Source organism: Phyllopteryx taeniolatus, chromosome 14 (genome assembly GCF_024500385.1).
Source record: "Phyllopteryx taeniolatus isolate TA_2022b chromosome 14, UOR_Ptae_1.2, whole genome shotgun sequence".
Classification (NCBI taxonomy): domain Eukaryota; kingdom Metazoa; phylum Chordata; class Actinopteri; order Syngnathiformes; family Syngnathidae; genus Phyllopteryx; species Phyllopteryx taeniolatus.
In genome coordinates, this window is record NC_084515.1 from 24,155,531 (window position 1) to 24,170,575 (window position 15,045).

At 41.5% G+C, this 15,045-nt stretch overlaps 3 protein-coding genes across 5 annotated transcripts; 2 read left to right on the forward strand and 1 right to left on the reverse strand.

Moving 5' to 3' along the window:
* The first annotated feature begins 5 nt into the window (after positions 1-5).
* Positions 6-1,710, forward strand: ndufb3 (NADH:ubiquinone oxidoreductase subunit B3). The gene is made up of 3 exons (XM_061796218.1): positions 6-125; positions 1,244-1,372; positions 1,465-1,710. Exons 2-3 carry the CDS (start codon positions 1,245-1,247, stop codon positions 1,613-1,615), a joined length of 279 nt encoding a protein of 92 aa, XP_061652202.1. The 5' UTR covers positions 6-125; position 1,244; the 3' UTR covers positions 1,616-1,710.
* A 49-nt stretch (positions 1,711-1,759) lies between these two features.
* LOC133488410 (UDP-glucuronosyltransferase 1A1-like) lies at positions 1,760-11,959 on the reverse strand. Its single transcript, XM_061796204.1, has 10 exons — positions 11,913-11,959; positions 6,657-7,281; positions 5,703-5,766; positions 4,423-4,571; positions 3,957-4,084; positions 3,583-3,676; positions 3,373-3,498; positions 2,495-2,582; positions 2,178-2,397; positions 1,760-2,079 (listed from the first exon to the last, which is right to left on the reverse strand). Exons 1-10 carry the CDS (start codon positions 11,942-11,944, stop codon positions 1,809-1,811), a joined length of 1,797 nt encoding a protein of 598 aa, XP_061652188.1. The 5' UTR covers positions 11,945-11,959; the 3' UTR covers positions 1,760-1,808.
* On the forward strand, positions 9,778-13,979 carry LOC133488413 (uncharacterized). Of its 3 annotated transcripts, none has more exons than XM_061796207.1 (7): positions 9,778-9,867; positions 9,960-10,051; positions 10,272-10,352; positions 10,432-10,883; positions 12,884-12,959; positions 13,026-13,145; positions 13,240-13,979. In XM_061796207.1, exons 2-7 carry the CDS (start codon positions 9,993-9,995, stop codon positions 13,640-13,642), a joined length of 1,191 nt encoding a protein of 396 aa, XP_061652191.1. In that variant the 5' UTR covers positions 9,778-9,867; positions 9,960-9,992; the 3' UTR covers positions 13,643-13,979. The 3 variants fall into 3 exon arrangements, with proteins under 3 accessions (XP_061652191.1, XP_061652192.1, XP_061652193.1); XM_061796208.1 differs by having other exon boundaries at positions 9,780-9,867; positions 10,250-10,352; XM_061796209.1 differs by lacking the exon at positions 9,778-9,867 and having other exon boundaries at positions 9,874-10,051; positions 10,250-10,352.
* Positions 13,980-15,045: the final 1,066 nt, after the last annotated feature.

Here is a 15,045-nt window from a genome sequence, read left to right on the forward strand (position 1 = left end):
CCCGTCGTTTTTTTTGTTTTTTCCCCCCGTTTTTCGTCCCAAACCACTTGCCGTACTTCTGCCATACAGCAGTACCAACTGTCGTAACAGCGCAGAAGCAGAGGTCACATCACAGGAGGATCCAGGTACAATTTTAATTACAAACTTACATTTCTGATAAACTCGCCTTGGCTTATTGTTGTCGACATGGGGTAACATCAGTGGTTTACGGATAAACTTGTTGAGTACCCCAGGATATTCGTAGAGTTAGTGCTAACTGATAGCATGCAATGTTAGCTTGAGCAAATGTTCACTTTTAGTATTGAAAGCCAAGCGTTGAGCTCAGTTTTGTAGGACGTCATTTGTTTAGATCATTCGAATTAAACCCATATTTAAGCACAAGATTTGTGGCATTAACTTGACGTGTGTCCAGTTTGTTTGTTTACAAATACAAAACGACACGGGTTTTGCATCATTTGAGTAGATTACAAAAGTAAAATCTAATGTCTTTTCCGTACTTTTCATGTCCAAATGAAGAAATCATGCTATTCACATTTTTGACAACATGAGCCCGAGATGACACATAATAATTGTTCAATAGTACCTTGCCGTTATGATGATTTAAAAAGCATGTTCTCTCAAGGAAGTTGCCACTGATCTTAAACGTATCACAGCGTGCCATCAGCAGGTTTCAACGCGAGACTGGAAGAGTTACAAGAAAGTGGACGCTCCCGGAAATGTATTGGTCCATTCATGGATCAAACACCTATCGTGAATTTTACCATTCAGATCCTTGTTAGAAAACAGCAAGTTGTGCAAAAAAAAAAAATTGCGAAATATGCTACAGTTGGACATGTGCATTCAAAAGTGTAGAAAAATTCTAATTAAGTTCACCTGTTAAGGTTATAGTGTAGTTCAGGTTCAATCGGAAATGTCACCCAAAGGCTAAATATCCCTAAATTAGTGTAGTAAGAGTAGTGTCTACAGCAGAGTATGAATTGAATTCTCCTTTAGGGATAATCGTGAGTCAGTCCAATATAAATATATTTTCATCAAGGTATATTTTGTAAATGTATTGCACATGATCAAAAACAGGGTGGGAGCAATAATGCTGAAATCCAGTGTCAAGCCTTACTAAAATATGTATATTTAATCCAGTTCCATTTTCATAAACACCACAAGTAAACAAAACTCTTTCCAAAGCAGATCATTTGGTCACTGTACTTTGAAGGATATGTGTCGTGTATATTTATGCACTCATCAGTATGGGAGGTGACCACGGCCACAGCAAGTTGTCCATGCCAGACTGGCGGCAGTGGAAGGTAGACGGCACGCCACTGGAATTCACACAGCAAAGGTTGGCGGCCAGGGGCCTCAAGGACCCGTGGGCCCGGTGAGCATTTCTATACAGTTTTTTGCAGTACTTGTGACACATTTGTTCGTGTTGTGATTGTTTACTCCACTCTTGTCTCTCTCTTTGTTTAGTAACGAGGCATGGAGGTACTCGGGTGGCTTCGCACGTGCTGTAACTCTGTCCGATGTGCTACTGAGAGGATTCAAGTGGGGCTTTGCTGCCTTTACCGTTGCTCTGGCTGTTGAGTACGCCCTGTTCCCACCAAAGAAGGGTTCCCACTAATGCACATCATCGGCCGTAGTCGTATCCCCCAGTTAAAACCTTTGATTCTAATGTTATTCTGAATTTGCATTCATTAAATGTCTCTTTAATCACCACCTGGCTTCACTTCCTGTTTCTACACGTGAATGTGCAGCTCCCCTTGGATAGTTTTTGTTTTTGTTTTATTCATTAACCAGATATTACAGGTGCTAATCTAGTCTTGCTTCCTCTTTGTGCTCAGTTTCTGACAGCATAACTTCAAACATTTAACTGTCAAGATCATAAAAACCAGTACAATTGTAGCAAGTAGCGCTATTACGTCCAGACAGAAGTACTGGAACCAGTTGAGGTCACGAACAGCTGCTTGAAGATGTTTGGCCCCTTTATGCCGCATCACAAACTCGGTCCAGTACACTGAGAGGTCCAGTGGGTCAACAGGGCGGTCCTTGTGTAACGCTGACAGCTTCTTCATGTTTTCTTTGTATCTAAGGCAATGACCTTTAGTTGGATTCATCTTCAAACCTTTAAGGCAGTGTGTTCAAACTTGAGTGGAGGTAAAAAAAAAAAAAAAAAAAAAACTTACCTAGTGTCATTAATGACCTCATTCAGTCCCCGCAGCAGGTCTCCTGCGGTGATTGATGAAATATCCAACACCACTCCCACTCCTCGACTTGCCATTCTTTCTGCATTGTCTGGCTGGTCCCCACCAATCGGTACCATCACCATGGGAACGGCATGACAAAGTCCCTCGTAGATGCTGTGTGAGCCACCATGCGTTATGAAGGCCCGAGCTCCAGGATGAGCTAAAAGTTTGTTAGAAAACATAACATGGACCATATAAGAAAACGCGGATTGATAGCCGTTTAGCCATCACATCGTTCCAGGCAGGAGTGGATTTACCGAGTAAGTCATTTTGGGGGACCCAGCTCATCATCTTTACATTTTCTGGTGTGTTATCAGGAACAAGCCCAGAATATCTCCATATTACCTATTGGAGAAAACCAATTTGTTCAAGTATAGGCATATTTTTTGTCATCAAACAGGGAAAAGAGACATTTAAAAAAAATATTTGCACAATAATAAGGCTTATGAGTTTCCCACCAGACACCACCAAAATTGATTTCAAATAAAACAATTAAGTTGAGAAAGGTAGAGACTTTTAGCATTAAGAGGTTTGACAAAAATGGCATTTACCATTTTATGCAGAGTACCTCCATTTTCAAAGTCAAATGTCACAATAACTATAATTTTTAATACTTGGCGAGGATAAGCGGTATCCGAAAATGGATGGATGGGTGGGTTGAAGAAACTATTCAGTCAATATTGACTTGAAGTCTGGAGCAAAAACCTTCAGTTGCCGCCTTAATTTTTGCCTACAAACAATGAAAACACTGTAGTCCTCTTTTAGGTCAAGCCACTTGACTTTCAGTAGCCTCTCAAGTTCTTAAACCCTTAGAGCATGATTTAAGCATCTTAACAAATGGGAGTCCTAATTACATTTGTCACTTTTGAGCCGCTTAAAACGGAGCTACTTTGCATTAAACCTCTCAAACTTGGAAGCCTACACATCAATCACATCTTGACTGGATGTTATACAGAATATGGCATCAAACATTTTCTACATCTACAAAAGATTATGATCCTTCACATAAATACTGACATTTTGACTATGCTGCACTACAAATTACAACTGCAAAAAAAAAATATATATATACTTTGTTAAATGTATTCTTTCTGGCATGTTATTCAAAACTAAGCAATACCAAATATGACTGTACCTTCTGTGGAATCTGTCTGAATGCTTCCAGGAAGACTTTGGTTATCTCAATTGGGATTTTTTTCAATGCGGTGCCCAGTGTGAACACAACAAATCCATGCTTTCCTGACACCCAGGGCTCCAAGTCCTTTGACATAGACAGACTATGCATTACTTTGTTTATGTTACTGCGTTACAAGAACAGTCACCCATAGACACACTTGAGCCTTACTTCAGGCAGAGGAGTCCTCACATCGCAGTTGATGCCCCCAACTGGCACCATGTTCGGCATTAACGGGCGTGGGAACTCCAGTGTGAAGTCAATCCTGTTCCAACACATATGTTTAGGGCAGAGACTTCCAAAGTGCGGGGCGTGGCCCATACAGGGGACCCAGAGCTATTTTAAGGGTGGTACGGCAAGGAAACCGGTATTAATGAATTTTCTGCAATTGTGTCAACTTCCAGAGCTAAGACTTCTTCCTTAGAGACTTGGTGGAATAATAGATTCAAAAGCAGGTCGGATCCCAGATGTCAACGTTTTTTTTTTCCACAATTCTGCTCACACTTGAATGTATGACTTCTTGACTTCTGCATATTGTATGTTACCTGTGCAGCCAGATTGCAGAGTCCGACAGCACCTCAGCTACACCCACGTCCTCTTCCAGGAACTCGGAGGCAATTCGGTCAAAATGCCAATAGATGACTCGGCAGAGGAGGGGCTCTAGCGCACTTACCTGTAGGGCACAGGATGATAAACAAGCTTGAGTGTAACATTTCATTTCAGTTTATAGAAAAAGAAGACAATTTTCAGCAAAAGACAGATATCGTAAACAATCAATGAAAAGCAGCAGACAGTCTTTTAAGATTAGCACCTCTTAGCACAATGTGTTAAACACATACATGTTGTGACTTTCTCTTTTTTTCACATATTTTTGTATGTTATTTGATAGTTTCTGGGCTGTTGGATCTGAAACACGTTTTAAAGCTTTATGGATAATAATAAATTAGCCACCCTGTGCACAATTAAAACATGGTCATATGTGCACGTCTGCATATGCATGTGAGTATTCACCAAGGTGTTGAGAACTCTTTGTTTGAAGTCCATTTTATCTGTGAGGGCAGTGAAGAAGCGAGGCACATAGGAAGGCGGCGATGGACACCCTGAAGACTGCATGTCCAAAAAACACGGAATTCCCCTCAGCAAATTAACTGTGGGAATACCTGAAAGTGAACCGGAAACATGCTTATGAGAACATGCTCGTGCAGAAAAATGGAAAAATAAAAACCATATTCCATTTCCAATACTGTATCTTCCCGCATTCCAGAAATATGCATGTCACATCCACTTTGCTCGTCCTGTTAGAGGTCGCCACAGCGCACCATCCTTTTCCATGGAAGCCTATCTCCTGCATCCTCCTCTCTAACACCAACTGCCCTCATGTCTTCCCTCACTACATATGTCTATCAGACATCTCTTTGGTCTTCCTCTCGTTCTGTGGCCTGGCAGCTCCATCATCATCATCTTTCTACCAATATACTCATTATCTCTCTTTTGAATGTGGCCAAACCATTTAAGTCTGGTTTATCTCCAAAACATCTAACCTTGGCTGTCCCTCTGATTAACTCATATATAATTCTTTCCTGGTCACTCTTGAAGAGAACCTCAACATCTTCATCCTCGCCACCCCCAGACTCCTGTTGTCTCTTCAGTGTCACTGTTTGTAAGCAGCAGAGACCCATCTATCACATAACACACCTGACACTTTTCCTTTCTTCACCTTCTTTCCATACTGACTCAACATTACTCTGGGCTGTTGACCCAAGGATTTGAAGTCCTCCAGCCTTCATGTATTTCATCCACAATTATTCTTCCTTCCTCTCATTTCCTTTCTAAATGTTCCTTCACCTGCTCCATTCTCTCAAAGTAGATCACACTGTCATCATCTGGGAACATCATGGTCCAAGGCGGTTCCACTCTAACGTCATCTGTCAGCCTATCCATCACCATTGCAAACAGAAAGGGGCTCAGAGCTGATCCCTGATGCACTCCCACGTCCACCCTAAACTCCTGTCACACCCACAGCACACCACACCACACCACGGACCTATAGCTCGGCTACACGTCCTTTATTATTCTAACATACTTAAGTGTTGTCTCATAAGTGTGAATGTGAGTGTGAATGATTGTTTGTTTATATGCGCCTCGTGATTGGCTAGAGACCAGTCCTAGCGTGTACCCCACCTCTTGCCCAAAGTTACTTCGGATACGCTACAGCTCACCCGTGACCCTAATAGGGACAGGCGCTATAGAAAATGGATGGATGGAACATATCCCAGTGCTGGAGCATTCACCTAATTTGCGGGCTATTAAAGAGCCTGTCGGCACCATGGGGTCTGTCAGGACAGCGTCAAATCCCTGTGGAATAAGGAGTTAACAGTTAGATATACTGTAATTCTGAAACATTACCTGTACATTCACAATTTTCTTAACTTTGATATGGTTGACAAATGCAATACTGAGCAATTTAGGGATATTCAGATTTTCGAGTGAAATTTCAACCTAAAATGCACTATAACCTTTACAGGTGGAGTTAATTTGACCTTCTACAAACATTTGAATGCACATGTCGAACTGTTCAATGTTGCATTACTTTTGCACATCTTGATACTCTCTAACAAACGGCGTAATTCCCAATCCCAGCAGGTGTTTGAGCCATGAATCGACCAATACATTTCCTATGACTTCCACTTCAATGCCTTTCTGTGACTCTTTCAGTCACTCTGTTTAAACCTGCCAATCATGAAACGAAGACACTGTATGCTCAGTGGCGACTTCCCTCATCATCGCAACATTCTGTTTGAAGCCTCGCAATGGCAGGGTACCGTTGATCAATTGTTAGGTGTCGTCTGGGCCTCTTGATATCAACAGATGTGAAGAGCATCTTGAAATGCCAACTTGAGTTGAACCCGAAAATGTATTGGTCCATTCATGCCAAACCAATCATGCGAGTGACTAGCTGTGGTGACCCCTACTGGGACAACCTGAAAGTTACAACGACAACAAGTATCAAACACCTGTTGTCAATTTTGATGTTCAGTTCCTTGCTAGAAGCTGAAGAGAAGTTGTGAAACCTGAACGGTTGGACATGTGCATTCACGGTCACCTGAGGAGGTCATAGTGCATTTTAGGTTCATCCTGAAATGTCACCCGAAAGCCCAGTACCCCTAATGATTTATGAGTAGTGTGTCGGCAGACACTTCCCAAATGCAAAAACCCGATGGAAGCTTTTATTGAAAGGCACTTACCTGCTGAGCCAGATGTGAGATAATACTTGCATTGAACAGAAGGCTCTCTGCAGTGGTGTGAAGCAATTCTGTAATTCTCTGTATTTGTGAGAATTTTTCCTGGATTCTCTCTATGAAGGGCTGCGTAGATTTTTGCAGCACGTCTTCATTCTTGGACATCACAAAGTCAACAAAGGCTTTGTCGAACGGAAGAGGGTATGTCAGAGTGTCATAGTGCTCCCCTGGACCAATGAGTAGGGTGATCTCTGGCATCACAACGGTGACCTGATGTCCGCGCCGACCCATTTCCTGAGCAATGGCCTTCATACCCACCCAATGACTCCCATCCATGGGTATCACCAGCAGTTTCCCCACGTAAGAAGCACCGGTGTGACCTGCGGCGATGTTGTCTCTTGCTTTAGATCCTCTGGTCTTATCCACAGCATCAGCCATGTTCAGCAGCAAAAGCGCCCACACTACTACACTTGTCATGGTTGTATTTTCCCGTCTGGGCAGCACACACACAAGTACATGCTTGAAGAAAAAGAGGAAATGGGAATTCTTCCCTGAGGCCACTCCCTCTTGTGTCTTGCTTGCTGAAATTCCTCTGTTAAAACTGCAGCGTTGTGTGTGTTCAAAGTCCTCCCTGACAGATGAGGGAGTTGTATAATCAGTCATTTACTTCCTGAGTGGATGTGCACGGTTAACCATGTGACTATAACGAACTGAGATTTACACAGGAGGTGTAGGCAAGCCGTGTAAGCATTTATTCAATATCTTTGATATCCAGCTTTAAGTCCATGTCTTGTTGTCACCAGACAAGGCAATTTTGCACACTAGTAGAACGGCGAGGACACTGTCAAGTCCACCCTGATCGTTCTACTAGTGCGTCGAATTGTCTTACTAATAAGAACAAAAGACGGTACTAGTACATGGACCTCAAGCTGAGTATGAACAAATGCTGAAGTTTCAACCCACAAGACACAAGACAAAGCATATAAAACAAAACACACACACACACACACACTACCAGGGAACAACAAACAACACTTCTATGTTAATAAGGTAGTCACGCTATTTATCAACTATTTGGTGCGCAACCTATCTGTCTGGACTACGACTTCCGCATTGGGTGCCGTTGATTTGTTGTTGTTGTTTTTTTAAATATATTATTATTTTTATTGACAACATTGTATTATCAATATTAACCAGGCCCGACTGGTTAGAGCGTCAGCCTCACAGTTCTGAGGACCTGGGTTCAATCCCCGGCCCCGCCTGTGTGGAGTTTGCATGTTCTCCCCGTGCCTGCGTGGGTTTTCTCCGGGCACTCCGGTTTCCTCCCACATCCCAAAAACATGCATTAATTGGAGACTCTAAATTGCCCGTAGGCATGACTCTGAGTGCGAATGGTTGTTTGTTTCTATGTGCCCTGCGATTGGCTGGCAACCAGTTCAGGGTGTACCCCGCCTCCTGCCCGATGACAGCTGGGATAGGCTCCAGCACGCCCGCGACCCTAGTGAGGAGAAGCGGCTCAGAAAATGGATGGATGTATTATCAATACATTAACATACATCTGTGTCAATATAATATTGAGTGAAATATACATCCGGTCAAACAATCCAGTTCAATTACAACAGACAAAATAAACATAAATACATTGAGGCACAAATAATAATAATAAATGTAATGCATAGATAAATAAAATAAATCCTTGCGACTCAATTTTTAAAGAGTTCTAAATGGATACCAATCATCAACTTACATTTCTGATTATTTATCAACTCGAGAGATTTTAAATAATTATTGATTTCAATCAAAAATAATTTGAATAATGGAGTTGATTTTAGGAATTTAGATTTGTGAATGTGAAACTTACCTAACAAAATATACAAGTTAATAATATTACTCCGTTTTTTTTTTTTTTATCACTTGACTCATAAAATGTAATAATATTTTTTCTTTTCAAGTGTAATCATACATATATTTGTTGTTAAATTTTTTGCTCAAAATATTAATACAATTTTTAATAGCTTTTAATGTACATATAGCACCCCATATTGACAGAAAAAAAACTGAATTGTTGAAATGTTTGCAGATTTATTAAAACGGAAAAACTGAAATATCACACAGCCAAAAGTATTCAGACCCTTTGCTCGGTATTTAGTAGAAGCCCCCTTTTGAGTTAATAGAGCCATGAGTCTTTTTGGGAATGATGCAACAGGTTTTTCACACCTGGATTTGGGGATCCTGTGCCATTCCTCCTTGCAGATCCTCTCCAGTTCTGTCAGGTTGGATGGTGAACGTTTGTGGGCAGCCATTTTCAGGTCTTTCCAGAGATGCTCAATTGGATTTAAGTCAGGGCTCTGGCTGGGCCATTCAAGAACAGTCGCGGAGTTGTTCTGATGCCTCTCCTGTGATGGTTGACTGTCTAGAACTTTCTCCCATCTCCCGACTGCATCGCTGGACCTCAGCCACAGTGATCTTTGGGTTCTTCTTTACCTCTCTCACCAAGGCTCTTCTCCCCCGATTGCTCAGTTCGGCCGGACGGCCAGCTCTAGGAAGGGTTCTGGTCGTCCCAAACATCTTCCATTTAAGGATTATGGAGGCCACTGTGCTCTTAGGAACGTAAAGTGCAGCAGAATTTTTTTTCTAACCTTTGAACTTAAATGATTTTAGCAAATATAACAAAGAGTGCAAAATGTAAGGGCCTCTGAATACTTTCCGTACCCACTGTATATGTCCAGATTGTAGTTCAGCAATACAAAGTATACAATACAGTCAGTCAGAAAGCAAAACAGATATAATACTAGAAATGTAGCAAATGTTATGTATAGACCACGAATAATGGGTTCGATAGTTGTCTTGCTGTGGGTACCAGCGCATATTGGAATTAAGGGAAATGAGAGGGTCGATAGAATGGCAAACAAGGCAACAGAATTTCCACCTAAAGAATTAAGTGTCATTAAGTGTTAAGTTTAAGACAGAAATAAAAGGGATAATTAAACAGAAAGTGATTGAGAAAATGGCAAAAGCCATTAGGATGTACAGTATGGGTAGTTTATTTTATTCTTTTTGTATTTTATAAAGTTAGTAAGGTTAGGAGGCATAACAGATCTATACCCTTACATACCAGTAGGTGGCGGTAATGCGCCTAAACGTTTCTTGTCCACCGCCATTAAACACTACTAGAAGATGAAGACGAAGAAGTAAAACGGAAGCTGGATGCGTCCAAGTAAGATGAGAAAGATTTTTTTTATTATTATTATTATTTTTTTATTGTTATGAAAAACAAACAAGTCGTTGAGTTATATGTCATAATGTCAGTAGGTACGCAAGTGGCTGGACATTCGAAGTTCGATGTCGAGTCCATTCATGACAGCGCCAACACACGCAGGCTGTGAGCCGCCTGAGATCCGGTAAATTGAACGCCGCTGGTTTGCCTTCTTTAGCTAGCTACGCCTTCGAATGTATTTAGCATCAGACAGCCGAGATGCATGAGAATGTGAATTCAAATTCCGAGATGCAAATATGTAATAATATACAGCCTTAAAAGTGTCAGGAGAAGAAGCTGTTTTCATTGAATCGTGACTGCTCCGTTGTGGGTTTGTTCCAAGTTTGTCGTCCCCAATTCAACAGGACTCCAGATGGCACTGAATATGAATCGCGTTGCTTTAAGTCATACAGAAAATCAAAACAAGTGAAGGTTTTCTGTCAAAGGTGAGGTTCAACTTTTAACGTTGAATATCTATATTGTGGCTTCGTTGACGTGTAACATCTTATGTTTGCTTTGTTACAGCCAAGTAGTGTACAGCCTGAATTGCAGTGTCACCATGAATACTAGATGCTCCTCCAAGTTGAAAACAGCTTCAGAGAAGAAGCTTGATAAAAGTCCCAACGCAAGTGAAGATGCTGTCCAACGCCAGACTCGGGCTAAGAGGAGAAGGAGGAGGACGGAATTTGATGATGGCAGCATTAATAAGGAAGACGGTCGCATCCATAACATAATTCATATCATCAACAGTCATGTAGAGGAGGAGCCTGAAGCGGGCAGTATTGCACAGGTGGTTGAGAGAGGGTCAGATTATTTGGATGAGGAATGTCGCTCGACAACTGCTCCTTCCCCTTTGAAAGTCACAGCTCCCAACAAAAAACTAAGACCACCAGCAGGCCTATGCTCATCTTGTCGGAAGTTCTACCAGAGGGCCAAGAGATTGAAGACTCCCATCAAAGATAAACTCTTGGACAATGGTAAGTGTACCTGGGATTGTTTATTGTGAGGGATACATTCCAGACCCACTCGCAATTGGTGAGTGGGTCTGTGAGAGTGATGTAAAAAAAATAATAATAATTTTACTTCCTTTTTTTCAATGTTTTAAACACATTGTAAACATATTTGAACACAAAACAAATTTAACACCCACACTACACAACCTACGGTAATCATACAGTATCTACCCTCTAAAGTACATCATTTGCTACTTTTCTTGTCATTTTCGGCTTAAAAACAACAACAACATTATTCAACAAATAAAAATGCACTTTAAAGTTGGCCAGGATATAAATAATATGGGTGTGGGTACAATGAGATTAGAACACTGTACTCTACAACAGGACTCTATTTCATCACTGGCCACATCGTAGTTATGATTTCCAATAGAGGGCCTTGTCGACTAGAAAAATCATAAATGTATAATATAATCAACTCATCACATTATTATACCATACATGCAAATCAGTCGCCTTTTGGCGAAATTTGCCATTTTGAACTCAAAATAGGCCATTCACATGAATCGTATAGATCCGATGAGTTTTTCCTTGGTGGGGAGGTCGCTGTCATCATAGTCACCGTTTCGTACTCCTTGCGCTCTGGCAGCTAGCGGTAACGGTACTTTTACTATGTTACAATGATCTAAATATCGCTCGCTACTTTCATTTATCAATTATTGCTTATTTATCAACTATTTCGTGCACGAGACTTCCGCATTGGGCGTTGTTTATTTTATTGTTTTATTTCAGCGCTAGTGACGTGTAAGTCTAGTTCAATATGCAAATTGCTTTTGTATCCTCTCACTCACACTCTCGACTTTTATCATTTACATAGCCAATCCCACCACACTTCAGTTGTACAGTCGGGTTCATGACCTTTGTCCTGCATGCTTCTTCTCCTGACCTTGTCCTCTTCTAGTTTGTCCTGTCCTTCCCTCACAGGGTGTAGCACTGCAGCCCCATGCAACACATATTTAATGTTTCATTGTTGTAAATAATGTAATGACTTACTTTTCTCGTCTTCTATTGGGCTTCCCGGGCATCGGTATTAACACTAGATGAGCCAGCCCGGCTGATTGCTGTGCCTAAATGGCGGCCGTTTGGGGAAGGTCGTCGTTACCGTGAAGGCAACGGCGGGGTACTCGTTTGCATTTAGACCAGGTGTGTCAAACTCATTTTTGGCACGGGCCACATTGTAGTCACGGTTTCCCTCAGAGGGCCGTTGACTGTGAAACCATACAAACGTTTAGTCACCTCATTATTACATACAAATTGATGGATACCTAGTTTTGAAATCAGAAGTCAAGGATAATAGTTTGTTCAACTATTGTTCAAGTTACCATAAACAGAAAATGCTTGCAATGTCTCAACGCTACTATTTATTGTTATTGTTTTATGAGAATTTGAGCAACAATCATGGAAGTTGACACAGCTGATTTGTCTTCGCGTGCTGGAGCCTATCCCAGCTATCGTTGGGCGAGAGGCAAGGTGCACCCTGAACTGGTCGCCAGCCAATCGCAGGGCACATAGAAACAAACAACCATTCGCACTTACATTCACACCTACGGGCAATTTAGAGTCTTCAGTCAACCTACCACGCATGTTTTTGGGATGTGGGAGGAAAGCGGAGCACCCGCAGAAAATCCACGCAGCCATGGGGAGAACATGGGGGGGCTGGGATTTGAACCCCGGTCCTCAGAACTGTGAGTCTAACCAGTTTTCCCACCGTGCTGCCTTTATTTGCTTCAGTGTGCCACAAAAAAAAAAAAAAAGATGTGGCGGGCCATCTCTGGCCTCTGAGCCTTGAGTATCAGACTTAAGTCCTCTCTCATATCCACACCAGATATGACCCATTTCAGGTTCAGCTAGCCCTAAAATTATGCTGGTGTCTTAGTTTTCTTTTTTTAGACTAATATTGTGTACCCATTATACGTAAAGATGCAACACGTCTTATAAGCAGCGCCTTGTGATTTGTATTGCAGATCCCACCTCCTTGACATGTGATCAGTGGGTCCTGCTTAAAAAGTGGAACCCAAGTAGGCTACCCCACTCAAGCGGGTAAGTAAAACCTTTGGAATGATGAAAGTGGCCTGTAAGTCAACTCTCTGGATTTTGTTTTGTCAGGAAGCTTTCCCACTGTGTGCTGCTGCTTCACACACGTTTGAAGGGGAAGAATCAAGCAAAGCAGAACAAGCAGGATGGGCATAAACACTCGTGCTCAAGGCCGCATCTTTTCCTTCAGAGGTAACCATCTAAAACTCAGAATGCACATTTCCTTTAAAAGACAGGTTAATGGACTTGTTTTCTGTAAAATAAGATAAATGTGTTTGTGTGTCAGGAACCTCTGGAAGCCGTGCAAAGTGCCAGCAAGAAAGGAAAGGAAGAGAAAACAAGGGAAGAGGCCAAGAGATGATTCTCAGGGTTTTCAAATCGGCAAGCAGAAACGTCTCCGTGGCAAAACCTCCCCGCAGGACAACATTGGCAACTGGACCAATCAGAGCAGCTTTTACTCTGCTTGTGCGGGCCTGGATGTTGAGGGATTTCACAGTGGAGAAAGCGCAGATGAAAACAACTCAAACGTGAGCGCTAATATCATTCCCTGTACGTTCACCATGCAAACCACAAAGTTAGAGGGCAACCCACCCAAGCAGAAAGCACCAATGAAGAAGACGTCGGAATTTCAAGATTTGCTTGCCCAGTTACGTGGCAACAGCAGCGTTATTGTCAAAGAAACCCAATAGACACTTGCAGCTGATCCATATTGTTAAAGTTGGTTGTTTGGTGGGTAACGAAGTCTCTCTATTGATATGTTTATCCAACACTAATAGCATACTCATTTTTCATGTTATTTTTTTATGACATCCATTTTCCGTACCGCTTACAGTGAAATTTCTAGGTGTAGTGAACCGAATTTCTAAATTAGATTTCCGTATGACGTGTCCATACTGCACCTTTCTATTTAAAGCCACAAGCTGCGTTCAAGTTACTTACACACAGACTGAAGGGTTTGCTGCTGTGGTTGACGAAATGAAGAGGATTGTTGTTTGAATATATTTGTAGTTAAAACCATGTCTCCTTTTCCCTCTGTTCTCACTACAAAAAATGCACTACTCTACTGAAGAACACCATTAAGCCCACTGCTTATGTCAATGTGAAAATGATGAAAACACCACTCCTGAAGGATGATCATTCAAATGTTTCATTTGGGAGGGACAAAAAAGGCAAATCACAGATTTTCCACAAAACGATTATAGAGAATTATAAATGTTAAAGAAGGTAAAACATCACAGAATGTTGCAAAAGATGTTGGTTGTTCCCAGTCAGTAGTGTCTAAGATATGGATGAAGTACAAACCAAAAACCAAATGGGAAGGTTGTGAAATGGAATTGTCCTGGATGACCAATCCAAGAAGACCTCAGAGCGACAAGACAGCAAACTTAAAGCATTATGTCTTGAAAATATAAAAATGCACAAAGAAGAAATTCTATCCACATTTTCGGAAACTGGAGTCATCATCTGTGACCAAACTGTAAGAAACTGCCCAAAGGAAATAGGATTTACATACAGAAAAGCCAAACAAACGTAATGCTTAACACCTAAACAGAAAAACCAAGGCTGCAGTGGTCTAAAGTAAGTAATGGACTGTGGCTGACTGGATGGACGTGATATTCAGTAATGAATCACAAAGCAGCATTGGGCAAGATGATGCTGGAATTTTGTTTGGTGCTGTTCCACTGAGATTTCTGAAGATGACTGCCTGAAGAAAACGTACATTTCCACCGTCATTGATCATATGGGGCTGCATGTCAGGTAAAGGCACAGGGGAGATGGCAGGCATGACAATAAATGCACAAATTTACATAGCGATTTTGGACACTTTTCTGGTTCTGTCGATTGAAAGGATGTGTGGTGATGCCATTTTTCAAGTTTATAATGCATCTTGCCATAGAGAATAAAAAAAAAAAAGTAAAAAAAACCTTCAAGAAAGACAATGTAATGGCCTGCAAATAGTCCGCATTTCAGTCTAATTGAAAATCTATGCCAGAAATGAAAGAAAATTGTTAATGACAAGGCTCCAACCTGCAAAGTTTAGCTAGTCAGATGCCTGTATACCAATACTGTCACTGATGAGGTACGTTTCTCA